Raw genomic sequence first — 13,643 nt, 5'->3', positions numbered from 1 at the left:
AACTAGTAAAGTAATGCATTACTTTTTTTATTTACAAGAAATACCTGAGTTACTTTTTCAAAAAAGTAAAAACTTACTTCAGATTAACTAACATTTGTGCTTTATTTTTCTCATTGCTGAAGAGTGTTGAACTTCCTTTTCCTTTTCCTAAAAGGGCTTTTACGTTTGCTAAAAATGAACTTTTTGTATTAAAAACAAACAAGCAAGCCCTGCCCAGATTTAAAAAGTAAGGCAAAAGTAATGTAACACATAAAAACTTTAGCATTTACTCTCATGTCCTTCCAAACCTGTTTGACTTTTGTCCTTAAAGTTTAAGTTAGTGGTGTCCAAAACAAATCTCCTCAAAATGTCATCTTTTGTGTTCTGAAAGGTTTTTTGGAAAAAAATGCAGGTTTTTAAAAGTAGTGCACATTTTAATGTGAAGCTCTTATTTTTAAAAAGCTTGCATAGATTATTTAAATAAAGAAATTTTCATTTGATCTGTGAAGTCTAAGCTGTACGTTGTGTAAGACTGAATATAGCTTTACATAGTTAAATGATGATTATGTCACACTTAACCCATAAAAAGTCTTTTAGCTATACTTTTTAAATGCGAAGCAAAGTGTGTTTGTGTGTTGTCTGCTTCCTGATCTCTAAATTTATTAAATTTTACGTGTTTTCTCATACTCTCTCTTGCAGGGCTCATGGTCCAGATGCGGTGCTGATGGCAGACGGACAGCAGAGTTTGCTGGTGGAGTTAACTCAGCCTCAGATGCTCCACATTGCTCAGCAGATAGCAGCAGGCATGGTGTATCTGGCCTCACAGCATTTTGTGCACAGAGACCTGGCCACGCGCAACTGCCTGGTGGGAGAGAACCTGCTTGTCAAGATAGGAGACTTCGGCATGTCCAGAGATGTGTACAGCACCGACTACTATAGGGTAAGTGTGGGTCACCTTGGAAATGTTCATATTACAGTGGTCCCTAAAATGTACTACATATGTCTTCATTTGAAATATTTCATTTGAAATCTAAATGAATAACTACATTATACAGTATATGGTTTTATTAAAATGATATATCATACAGTAATCAAACAATTATATAATATGAAATAGTACATGTACATTGAGGGGACAGATTATTTGCTAATATGAGTAGTTCAACGATTTGCTCTTAAATTATTACATTTGTTCGTAATACATCTTCCAAAATCCTGAATATTACAGATTAGATTAAGTAAATCTCATAAATTCAGTAGAGTTACTGAAATGTGTTTATTGTGTGTTTGCTTATAAATATACATTTTAGGTCTTTTCTTTCAGTAAATTAAAATATCTTGATTATTACCGAACAGAAAAGCAAAAGGAAAGACAATGTTGCAATGTCATGCAGCTATAATAAACATACTGGAGTTGCATTTGTTGTCACTAATAGCACAAAAAGATAACCACTAGGGCTTTATGTGTTCAGAATCAGTAATGATATATTACAGATATGTATGATATATTTTCATTGGTTGCTCAAAGTCACTGAAGGGTGTAAACACAGGAAATCTCAGAGAAACCACAGAATACAATCCAGGGCCATGTCAAATTCTTTTCAGAGATCACACTCTCTGGAGAAAATATGAATGCAAACATGGCATTTATTTGATCCAAAGTACAGCAAAAACTGTCAAATTATGAAAAAGTTAAAAATAACTTTTTCTGTTTGACTATATTTTAAAATGTAATTTATTCCTGTGATTTCAAAGCTAAATTTTTAGCATCATTACTCCAGTCACATGATCCTTCATTCAATTATATAATAATTATTTATTAACATTTATTATTATTGTTATTATGTTGAAAACAGCTGGGTAGAATTCTTTTAGGTTTCTTTGATGAATAGAAAGTTCAGAACAACAATATCTGAAATAGAAATCTTTTGTAACATTCTAAATGTCTTTATCATCACTTTTGAACAAATTAAAGCATCCTTGCTAAATAAAAGCATGGATTTAATATTTTAGAAATTAATAATTTCTTTTCCAAAAAGAAGATTATACTGACTTCAAGCTTTTGAATGGTATGGTGTAAAAAATGTTTCTTAAACAGCAAATCAGCATATTAGAATGATTTCTGAAGGATCATGTGACACTGAAGACTGGAGTAATGATGCTGAAAATGTAGCTTTTGATCACAGGAATAAATTACATTTTAAAATACATTCAAATAGAAAGCAGTCATTTTAATTATTAAAAATATTTCAACTGTTTTTGCTGTGTTTTGGATTAAATAAATGCAGGCTTGGTGAGCAGAAGAGACATTTTTTTAAAACTTACTGTTCAAAAACTTTTGTCTGGTAGTGTATGATTTTATTAAAATGATATATCACACAGTAATCAAACAATTGTATAATATGAAATGCAATTATGCCTTTAAACAAATATTATGACAACATTTCCCACCATGTACGTTGAGGGGACATATATACACAGTATTTACAATATATACATACATACAATTACTTACACCCCTGACAAATTCTGATTTAAAGTTACTTTTAGTCAACCAGCAAGTTTTTTTGACTGGAAATGACACAGGCTTCTCCCAAAAGATAAGTTGATGTACAAGAGGCATCATTGTGGAAAAAAATATTTCTCAGCTTTTATTTACATTTGGACAAAAAGTGGCATGTCCAAAATTATTCATATCAAACTGTCACAGTCTATGGGAAAATCTAAAGTTCTATACCGTTCCAAATAGTCCAAGCTGTTCTAAGCCATCCTAATTACCCTGATTCATTGGGAACAGCTGTTTTAATCAACTCAACAGGTAAAAAACAGAAGCTCTCTGCTGTTGGTTTGTGGACAGTCATGGCTAAGACAAAGGAGCTCACTGAGGACCTGCGGCTGCGCATTGTGGCTGCTCACAAGTCAGGAAAGGGCTATAAGACCATATCTAAATGTTTTGAAGTTCCAGTGGCTACAGTGCAAAGTATTATTTAAAAATATAAGACGTTCCACACTGTGAAAAATCTCAGAGGACGTGGTCGGACGCCAAAAGTGACACCTGTGCTGGCCAGGAGGATAGTGAGAGAGGTAAAAAAAGAATCCAAGGATCACCACCAAGGCCATCCTGATAAATTTGGGCTCTGCTGGTGGGAACATCTCAAGGCAGACAGTCCAACAGACACTGCACACCGCTGGGTTCCACGGACGCAGACCAAGGAGGACACAACTTGTCCAGATAAGGCACACAAAAGCCCGCTTGGCCTTTGCAAAATGCTTATCTGGACAAAGAAAGATGACTTCTGGTCTTCTGTTTTATGGTCAGATGAAACAAATTTAATTGTTTGGCCACAATGATGTAGCCATCATTTGACATAAAGAAAGGAGAAGCCTTCAATCCTAAGAACACTATCCCCACTGTCAAACATGGTGGTGGGAACCTAATGTTTTGGGGGTGTTTTTCAGCCAGTGGACCAGGGACGTAATCACGGTAAACAGCACCATGAAAAAGGAGCAATACATGAAAATTCCCAACAACAACATCAGGCAGTCTTGCAGAGAAACTTGGCCTTGGGCACCAGTGGACATTTCAGCACGACAACAACCCAAAACACACAGCAAAAGTGGTGAAGAAATGGTTAGCAGACAAAAACATTAACGTTTTGCAGTGGCCCAGCCAGAGTCCTGACTTAAATCCAATTGAGAATCTGTGGAGGGAGCTAAAGATCAGGGTGATGGCAAGGAGACCCTCCAACCTGAAAGAGTTGGAGCTCATCGCTAAAGATGAATGGGCAAAAATACCAGTGGAGACATGCAAAAAGCTGATCAGCAATTTTTTCTGGTTGTTGCCACCAAACAGAAATGCAAAAGGAAAGACTGTTTTCAAAGAAAACTTTTGTTTGAGATAATGTTTCAATGTCATGCAGCTAAAATAAACATACTGCATTTGCATTTGTTGCCACTAATAGCACAAAAAGATAACCACTACAGTCAAGTCAAGTCAAGTCAAGTTTATTTATACAGCGCTTTTTACAATACAAGTTGTGTCAAAGCAACCTTACAGTATTAAAATAATAAGATAAAATGTCAATAAAAGTGCAAAAGTTCCATATTGCAGCAAAGTCAAATTGGAGAGGACTCATCTGGTTCCCATGGCTACAGCTTTATGTGTTCAAAATCAGATCAAAAAGGATTACAAATATGTAAAGATATTACAGATATATATGCTAGATTTTCATTGGTTAATCAAACAAAGCCACTGAAGAGTTTAACACAGGAAATATCAGAGAATTTCACACTCTGCAGGAAGAAATGTGATCATTTCCTGATCCCAACCTCTTCCTTCTGTTTCCTGACTTTTTCAGTCTGTTGAAGGCAAATAAATAAAACTAAAGAAAGAAACAAAGAAAGAAAAGAAGGAATTAAAAGTAGTCTGTGACCTAATATTATCTGTTAAACCTCCATTGAATCTAATCTGTATGAATCTGACAAATTCATATGGAAAGAATGAACACACATTCTTAAAAATAAAGGTTCTTAATTGGCATCAGTTGTTCTATGAAGAACCTTGACCATCTATGGAATCTTTCAAATGCAGAAAAGGTTCTTTATAGTCAAATAAGGTTCTTTAGATTTTAAAAATGTTCTTCAAAATGGTTCTTTTAATGGAACTGTTCACTGAATGTTCTTTGGGGAACCAACGGTTTTTCTATAGCATCACTGCAAAAACACCCTTTTTAAACCTTTATTTTTAAGAGTGCATGAAAGCAAAAGGCAGTTTGTGTATATGCATAATACATAATCTAACTGATATACTCTTATTATTATGACTAATGACTATTTAAATGTATGCATCTGAGCAGCTGATTAAATACTGTAAATATGAAAGTGCCTCAAAACCAACAGTTCCCCACAGTGAGTTCTTCCAGAAAAAGCCCAGACCATCTGACACTCAAGGGCTCTCCCAAACCTGCATCCTGCCAACACAGCCGGAAACACTCTGCTGTGTCAGCAGCCATGTGTGTGTATGAGATGAAGGACTATCAGCTCCCTCTGCTGTATAATAATAGAAAAAAATAGATTTTGTCATTGCGTGATCACCAGGAATCCCGCAATGCAATGTCATGATAATGAGAGGTCATAAACATGCATCGGTTTTATGTAGTTTTATGCTGTAAAAAACTCCATATGCTTAATCTGAAGTGTCTCACATTTAAACAAGATGGATACACCGATTTACAGTATCACAATTTCTATTCTTCTGGTACTGAATAGGTGGAAAGTTCATTCTAATTCATCTAATAAACTATTGAGCAACGCATTTTGCAACAGAAAAATTCCATATTCTAAGTCTTCTGAGGCCAAACAGTAGCTTTGAGTAAGAAAGACCCAAAATCATAGAAAATCTCATTTAGACTTCTGCACATTCAGTCCTGCTGACATCTGGCACTTGAGAGGTGTGATAGAGGGGAAGATTAATAATGAATTCATCCTGTTCCTTGCAAAGCTTTTCTATGTCTTGAAGCAACACAAGCGTGATTACATGACAATTTTTCTTTTTTGGAGCTATTCTGGTTGCACTATAAGTGTGTAAAGTAACTACTTGGGTTTACAGTTTGGTTCTAATTATTATACAGTTATTGTAATTAATTAGTAAGTAGGCCTACATGGTATTTACACTACCGTTCACTACCGTTACATTGCAGTACATACGATTTCACTTACCACATAAACAGAGTAAGGAGAGATGACGGCGAATGATTTACAGATCCTGATCACTGCTGACAGCATCTAAACTTGTCAAATGTGGTAAGTACTGCCTGTAGTATAACGTTACACAGAGCACATGCAATCACCGACCTCAAAAGTGAAACTAAAAAGTTATCGTGGATTCAAAGCAGTTTCAATGCCCCGCATATTAATAGCGGCTCGAGCTCCGTAATTAAATATATATTTTCTCCATGTATTTCCGTACAGCTGTGTTAGAGCGAGCTGCACTGTGAGACAGCCAATCAGAACAAAGCTGCTCATTTAATATTCACGGACCTTCCAAATAAGGCAATAACAGAGCATTTAATTCTAGGGACAAATCCTAGGGTTGTAATTAGACCTGTAAAACCATTTCTGGAGAATTTTAACCCTTTTCTATGCCATATACCTTCTATGTAGATCTCAGAGAACAATTTAAAATATTCTCTCAATGCATTCTATGGCACCTTTAAGGATTGTTTACGTACACTGTACAATGCTGCAATTCATCAGTGCTTGATCTGCATGGAAAGTCTGAAAAGTGATGTACTGGCTGTCAATTGGTAGTGTATATGCAGAACATGATTGCAAAATAGACTGTGAAAGTCTTTAGTCTGCAAAATAATACTGTTTGAAAAAAAATCTATTATGAATGTATTAATAGATATTGGTGAAGAAACATTGCGATACTGTAATATACCTAAAAAAGAAGAAGAAAAAAAAAAACAAATACCAAAGTAACCTTGAGACCAGACAATGAACACTGAACTGAAACCAACTTATAAAGACAGGATAATGATACAAGGACAGGTGATGGTGATTAACTAATAATGACTTAACTAGGACAGCGGAAATAACCAAATATGGGCAATGGAGGGAGAAACCAACATGAACAGTCCAAAGGGGTGTGACAATGGACACATGAGGGAAAAAACAACAAAACAGTCCAAAGAGGGTTAGACAGTATGGATATTCAATTTGAAATATATTAAAATATGTTAAAGATTATATTTACCAATGTAATTAAATCATTAGTGTTTTTAAAAATAAATATTAAGAGTATTAGTATTAGATAACGGCCGAGGTAAACTAAATGTAAAAATGCGCATGCACACAAGTAAAACTTTTTTTTTTTTTTTTTTGTGCATTATGGAGACTGAAGATGGAACTGAAATGGGAGGAGACTGATTTAACAGACATATGCTTCTACCAATCACTGTTAATCTGTATCTCTTATCTCAGGTGGGTGGTCACACCATGCTGCCCATCCGTTGGATGCCACCAGAGAGCATCATGTACAGGAGATTCACCACAGAGAGTGACGTGTGGAGTTTGGGTGTGGTCCTCTGGGAAATATTCACATATGGCAAGCAACCCTGGTACCAGCTCTCAAACAACGAGGTAAGACAGTCATAATCAGTCGTACCTAACGTGTATCTCATAAACTCAGAAATGTGACCCTGGACCACAAGTAATTTCCTACAGAATTTCCTACTGTAAATATATCAAAACATTTTTTGATTAGTAAAATGCATTGCCAAGATCTTTATTTGGACAATTTTCTCAGTATTTCGATTTTTTTGCACCCTCAGATTCTCGTACAAATATTGTCCTATTCTAACAAACCATACATCAGTTGAAAGCATATTTATTCAGTATAAAAACAAATTAAACCATTATGACTAGTTTAGTGGTCCAGGGTCACAAATAGGGATGGAAGTCTCCAAGTAATATATACAAATTATTCACTTAGTGATTAGTTTTTACTCAAAAGTACTCACTGTATCAACCTTCTAAAAAGGCTGTTTCTAGGCAGACTGATGCACCCTTAGTGAAGCCTGTGTTCAGTTATCATTCGGGACTGTGTTTCTGCTGCCTCCTGCAGGTGATCGAGTGTATCACACAGGGTCGGGTGTTGCAGAGACCTCGTACTTGCCCCAAAGAGGTGTATGACCTGATGCTGGGCTGCTGGCAGAGGGAGCCCTACATGAGACTCAACATCAAAGAAATCCACAACCTGCTCCAGAGCCTGGCCAAGGCCTCGCCTGTTTACTTGGACATCCTGGGCTGATCCGTTTGCCAGTATGGGTGTGTAATTGTTAGTAAGAAAAAGTGTGAATGCGTGGTATGAGTAAGGGATGGTTTCGATTAGAATGAGTGATTGAATATAGATGTGTGTGTGTGTGTGTGTCTCTGTGTGTGTTCATAAAAATGGCTTGTGCTTCAGCCTTCTCACCACATAGACTAAAGGCCTTAAAGTTGACTGTGTGCATTGCTTTGAGTTTTCCCACATTCGGACATGTCCGTATCTGTCATGCATCATGTTTTCTAAAAAGCCCAAACGGTCTACAAACAGAAATATCTGATTGTTGTAAATATGCGTCAGAGACAATGTAGACCTTTTGTTTAACAGCCTTTTTGAAAAAGGTCATTCGGTTTAGGAACTTTTACATTTCTGTTACTATTCGTTTTATCGAGATGGACAAAATTCGGACTTGATGAGGACCCAGTCATTAGCACAACTGGCGACATTCTGGCAGACATTACGCAGATCGCAATACTATTCATACCGCAAACTACCGAGTAACAATCACGGAACTGCCAGAGTCATGTTTCATTTGAATTGAATTTTTTTTAACACACCTGATCTAATTTTAGACTATTCTGTGCCAAGTTTTGATGTCTAATGCTGAGATCGATGAAAGGTGTTTTTGGACATCTCGGTGCGCCCCATCCTTACTCAGTGCGAACTTTGTAATAGAAGCACAGCGACAAAGACGCCTCCGTTTTTTCTTTTTTTTCTTCTTTTTTTTTTTCTTCGGAAGAGGCTTGAAGTTGGACAGAATGTTTGGAGTGAGCACAGAGGCAAAGTCACCAGCAGTGGCACTGAAGTATTTCCTCAGACTTTGTTTGGCTCCCTGGCCGTATGCGCTGAAGTTCTGATTCAAAGGGCACTTGTCTCTCTAACTGAGGTTCCAAGAACAATAAGAGAGATGCTGTTCTTGTGTCAGTCAATGGTAACAGTCTAATTTTTTTAACGTTAGGGTGCTTACACACTAGAAACATTTTGACAGAGCGTTTGATGGATTGATTGAAGGTGTTGAAAGACCCAGACTGGCCTGAGAGGCTGGGATAGGTTCCAGCAACCCTACGACCCTACATCGGACAAGCGGTTTTGGATTATGGATGAACGGACAGAGCCAGGGCTGTTTTGAAGCAAAGCAGAAATACAGCCAATTGGATTTCTGAAAGCACAACTGGACCCACCTCTTTGGGATTCATTACAGCCAAAGTACAAATTCCCTACTTTCGGTCGCATAACTGTGCATCAAAATCAACAAATTCTCTGAAGTGTCGCAAACTAGTGTGTAAGCACCCTTAATCGTCGTCAAGTTGCAATTTGATGGACTTTGCCTTTGCGAAGACTGAAGATTTCTTTCTTACCTGTTCCTGGGGAGTATATCCATAGATGTTGTCCATAACGCAACAGACCCGCCTAAGCAGCTGGATTTGATTTGCTCTCGGATTATTCATTAGTATCTGTTTATGTATCAACTGCGAAATAACTGCTAAATAATATGTGTATGTGATACTCTATGATCGATTTGTTTTCGATGTATTGTGGGCCGTTTCAAAGCGATGGGCTTGGTGGGCACTGTGAAGTGAATGTTCGTGTGAGAATGACACGAGTCGGACTGTCCCTGAGGTCACGACATGAAGACCCTATGAAGGGACCGTCCCGATTCAACCTGTGTGTTTCAACCCCACCAAACATGTTACCAGAGGAGGACGACTGACAACCGACAGGCTTAAATAGACCACAACGGACCGAATGGCAACTCAAAATGTCATTATCCTATGACATTATACAGTGCATTCAGAGAGTATACAGATCCCTTCATTTTTTGTAGTGCTGGGCATCGATTAATCACAATTTTTGTGTACATTATATATATGTGTGTGTGTGTGTGTGTGTGTGTATATTTATTATGTATACATAAATAAACACATGCATGTATGTATTTAAGAATAATGTTTATATATTGAATATATTTGTATATAATATAAATTATATGAATATAAATATATACAATACTGTATGTGTGTATTTTTGAATGCGATTAATCGTTGCCCAGCGCAATTTTTTTTTACATTTATATTCTAGCCCTACGCTAAAATGTATTTTTCATCAGTTTACACGCCTTATGCCATAACGACAAAGCAAAAACAGATCTGTGGAAACTGCAAATTTATTAAAAGAAAAAAAATCACAACTTAAGTACTCAGTACTTAGTTAAAGCATCCAATTACCTCCTCAAGTCTATTTGGATTCAATGTGGCAAGTTTTTCACCTGATATGGAGATTTTCCACCATTCTCTGTCAGATTGGTTGACAGAGATTTTTATGTTTGGGTTCAAGTCTGAGCATTGGCTTGGACACTTGAGGACATTCATAGAGTAATCCCAAAACTACTCACAATTATTTTGGCTGTGTGCTGTTTTAAGTGACTTAACAAAGAATATGAATAATGTTCATGTGATATTTGGTTTTTGCTTCATTATGAGGCAAGGCCCAGCATGTTTAAAGTCCACATGAAAGAACTAGTGGACGAAATTTACTCTGTTGTTGCCTGTGTTTGGGTCAAAATTTGAACAACACAAAGACTACAGCCAATGGCCAACTAGCAGGTAGTCTACTTTTGTCATTCAGAAAGGGAAAATGAAACTAGGACTGCGGATACACAAAAAAAGTAAACAAAGCAGAACTTGCTTACCGTTTAGAATATGAATCCTGTTGATCAATTAATCAGTCGTCATTTTCTTCATTCTAAACAGCCATGTCAAAGCCATGGCTCTGAGAAGCTTTGCAAAACCCATGTGACAGTTGTTTGTTTGTGATTTCAAGCTGAGCTTTTTTTGACCGTGAAAACTTTGCTTATGTGACTGCACCTAAACGGTGAAACAAAAACTGAAGGAGTCTGGGTGCTTTCTGAATCCACTGTAATCATTTCCTTAATCACAATTACTGTTGTTCATACTTAGGGCTTACTTGAATATTCCACGCAGTACTTATTTGATTCAGTCAAAACTAAATCTGCATTAGACTATCTTTACTGTTGACTAACTCCAGGGCCACAGTATTCGGACTTGTCCTCCTCTGCAGGAGTAAATGTTTTTCTCGATTCAGATGGACGGGGCTCTTCGGGGACCCCAGCAACACACGTTGCACCGACTGACTGATTCTTCGGGGTGTGAAGTACCGGAGACGTGTTGCTTTGAAAGCATCTGTATATATGCAATTAGACTGTAAATATACATGAGCAGGATCAATCATTCTTTGTACACTGATGTCAAATTCTTTCCAAACAGTACATTGGCAGGACCTACTTTTAACAGCCGACTTTCATGAGTTGTCGAACAGCGTCCAATCGAGTCAAGTGTCGGTCATTACGGTCATGATCTTTTGAGCAGTGACTTATGACCTCTTAGAGCTTTGCACTTTCTTTATAGATGTACTGCTCATATTTTTGTAGTTTTCACCCTACAATTGTAAGCACTGCAAAAAAAAAAAAAAAAAAAGAAAACAAAAGGAAAAAGAAAATGCACTGAAAGAGGTTATTTACATTTGCTAATGTTACTGATATCAAAGAAATGTATTCAGTCAGTTACGCTAAACAATTTTTCTTGTGTTGTGGCAAACTGACTATGTGAAGACTTTATTGAACAAACATGGCATTTTCTTGTTTTTTAATTTTTTTTTTTTTTGCTATACAGATTTCTGTGTGTTCTAATAGCCAGCCTGTACTTTATAATCCATTCTGTACAGTTCTAATAGATGTCTATATAAATAGTATGTTCTCTCTATATATTCTGTTTCAAACAGGCATCATGTCAAATGTGTGACATTATAAAGGGAAGAAAAACATGTCTAATGGGCCTCCGGCAATATGTGAGTGTAAATACAGTTTAATTTGCGTGACAATGTACAATTTTTTTCCCTGTGGTTGTTCATAATAAAAATATGATTCTTTTTTTTAAATATCTGTAATTGATCAACTAGCCTTTTCCCCTGTGTAGTAAACAATTTGATGTTACCGACGCTTACTGCGCCCTTTTTTTTTTTTTTTTTTAATACTGAGGGTTGATTCACGCCCAGGGGGAAAGAGCCAAGACAACCCCCATCCTCATTTGATTTCTTGGAAAGCTCTTAACATTGTATATGAATGAAGAACTGTGACTGAGTACTGGAACACTGTTTATGCATTATTTTGTAAGCCAAGATTTTATGCTCCATTGGGTTACACTTAAAGTGTTGAGAAATGTCCCGGTCAGCCCAAATTTAAAAAAAGAAAGAATACATGAAATTTTTTTGGGATTAACCTGGACATTTCTTTGTGAAATGCACCTGTTTAGGCAACTGGAATTAGACATTTATGTTCCCCTTTTTTTCTTGTTTAGCTGGATCACTAGTTGTGAGTGAATGTGTGTGTGTGTTCTGATGTGTGTGTGTGAGCGCGTGCTCCCGGCAGACTCAATCTCTCACGGCTTTAGGTGTCAGTACTCTATGCTTGTGCATCCTGTGAGAAGCTTCTCTGCAGTCAGTGGAAATGTTCCTTGTAATACTGTGCATTTAATAAAAGTGGTATGTCTTACTACATTGTTTATAATGTTGCAAATTATATTCATAACTATACATATGTGACCATGGACACCAAAACCAGTCTTAATTAGCACGGATATATTTGTACAATAGCCAAAAATACATTGTACGGGACATAATTATCAATTTTTATTTTATGCCAAAAATCATTAGGATATTAAGTAAAAATCATGTTCCATTAAAATATTTGTAATTTTCCTACTGTAAATGACTCTTACTCCTACTCTTAATTTTTGATTAGTAATATGCATTGCTAAGAACTTTATTTAGACAACTTTAAAGGTCAGGTTTTTTGCACCCTCCAGATTTTCAAGCTTTATCTCAATCAAATATCCTATCCTTACAAACCATACATCAATGGAAAGCTTACTTATTCAGTTTTCAGATGATGCAATAATTGACCCTTATGACTAGTTTTGTGGTCAGTATATATATATATATATATATATATATATATATATATATATATATATCAGTAAGATTTTTAAAGAAGTCTCTTATGCTTATCAAAGCTGCATTTATTTGATAGAAAATACTGAAAAAACAGTAATATTCTGAAATATTATTACAATTTAAAATACCAGTTTTCTATTTTAATGTACTTTAAAATATAATTCATTCCTGTATCATTACTCTAGTCTTTAGTGTCACATGATCCTTCAGAAATCATTCTAATATGCTGATTTATCATCAATGTTGGAAACGTTTTCATATTTTTTTGACCCTGTGATACTTTTTTCAGGAATTTTTGATGAATAAAAAGTTCAAAATAACAGCATCTCTTTTCTGACAATATAGTATTTACTATCTATTTGTATCTATTTAATGTAACAAACCCTTGCTGAATAAAAGTATTAATTTCTTTTAAAAAAGAAAGAAAAAAATACTTTTTGAATAGTAGTGTATATTGTTACAAAAGCTTTTTTTTTTTTTTTACTTTTTATTCATCAAGGAATCCTGAAACAAATATCACAGGTTACAAAAATAAAAACTGTTTCCAACATTTTTAATAAATCAGCATATTAGAATGATTTCTGAAGGATCATGTGACAATGATACTAAAAATGTATCTTTGCATCACAAACAAATTATATTTTAAAGTATATTTAAAACAGAAAACAATTATTTTAATTCCAATATTATTTCACAATATTAAAATTTTTTTCTGAATTTTTGATCAAATAAATGCAGCCTTGGTGTGCAGAAAAGACTTCTTAAAAAATAAATAAACATTATAAATCTTGTATACACACATTATTAA

The 13,643-nt window shown here is 35.6% G+C and overlaps 1 protein-coding gene across 1 annotated transcript in view; it reads left to right on the top strand.

Moving 5' to 3' along the window:
• ntrk2b (neurotrophic tyrosine kinase, receptor, type 2b) overlaps window positions 1-12,377 on the top strand; it is a 37,422-nt gene extending 25,045 nt beyond the window's left edge. Inside the window, exons 16-18 of the mRNA XM_073840660.1 lie at window positions 679-919; window positions 6,964-7,122; window positions 7,607-12,377. Coding sequence (XP_073696761.1) covers window positions 679-919; window positions 6,964-7,122; window positions 7,607-7,792 — 586 coding nt within the window. The 3' untranslated portion in view covers window positions 7,793-12,377. The remainder of the gene's footprint in view (window positions 1-678; window positions 920-6,963; window positions 7,123-7,606) is intronic.
• The last annotated feature ends 1,266 nt before the right edge of the window (window positions 12,378-13,643 follow it).

Source organism: Garra rufa, chromosome 5 (assembly GCF_049309525.1).
Source record: "Garra rufa chromosome 5, GarRuf1.0, whole genome shotgun sequence".
NCBI lineage: Eukaryota > Metazoa > Chordata > Actinopteri > Cypriniformes > Cyprinidae > Garra > Garra rufa.
The sequence above is the reverse complement of the archived record's forward strand: the minus strand, read 5'-3'. Positions and strand labels throughout refer to the sequence as shown.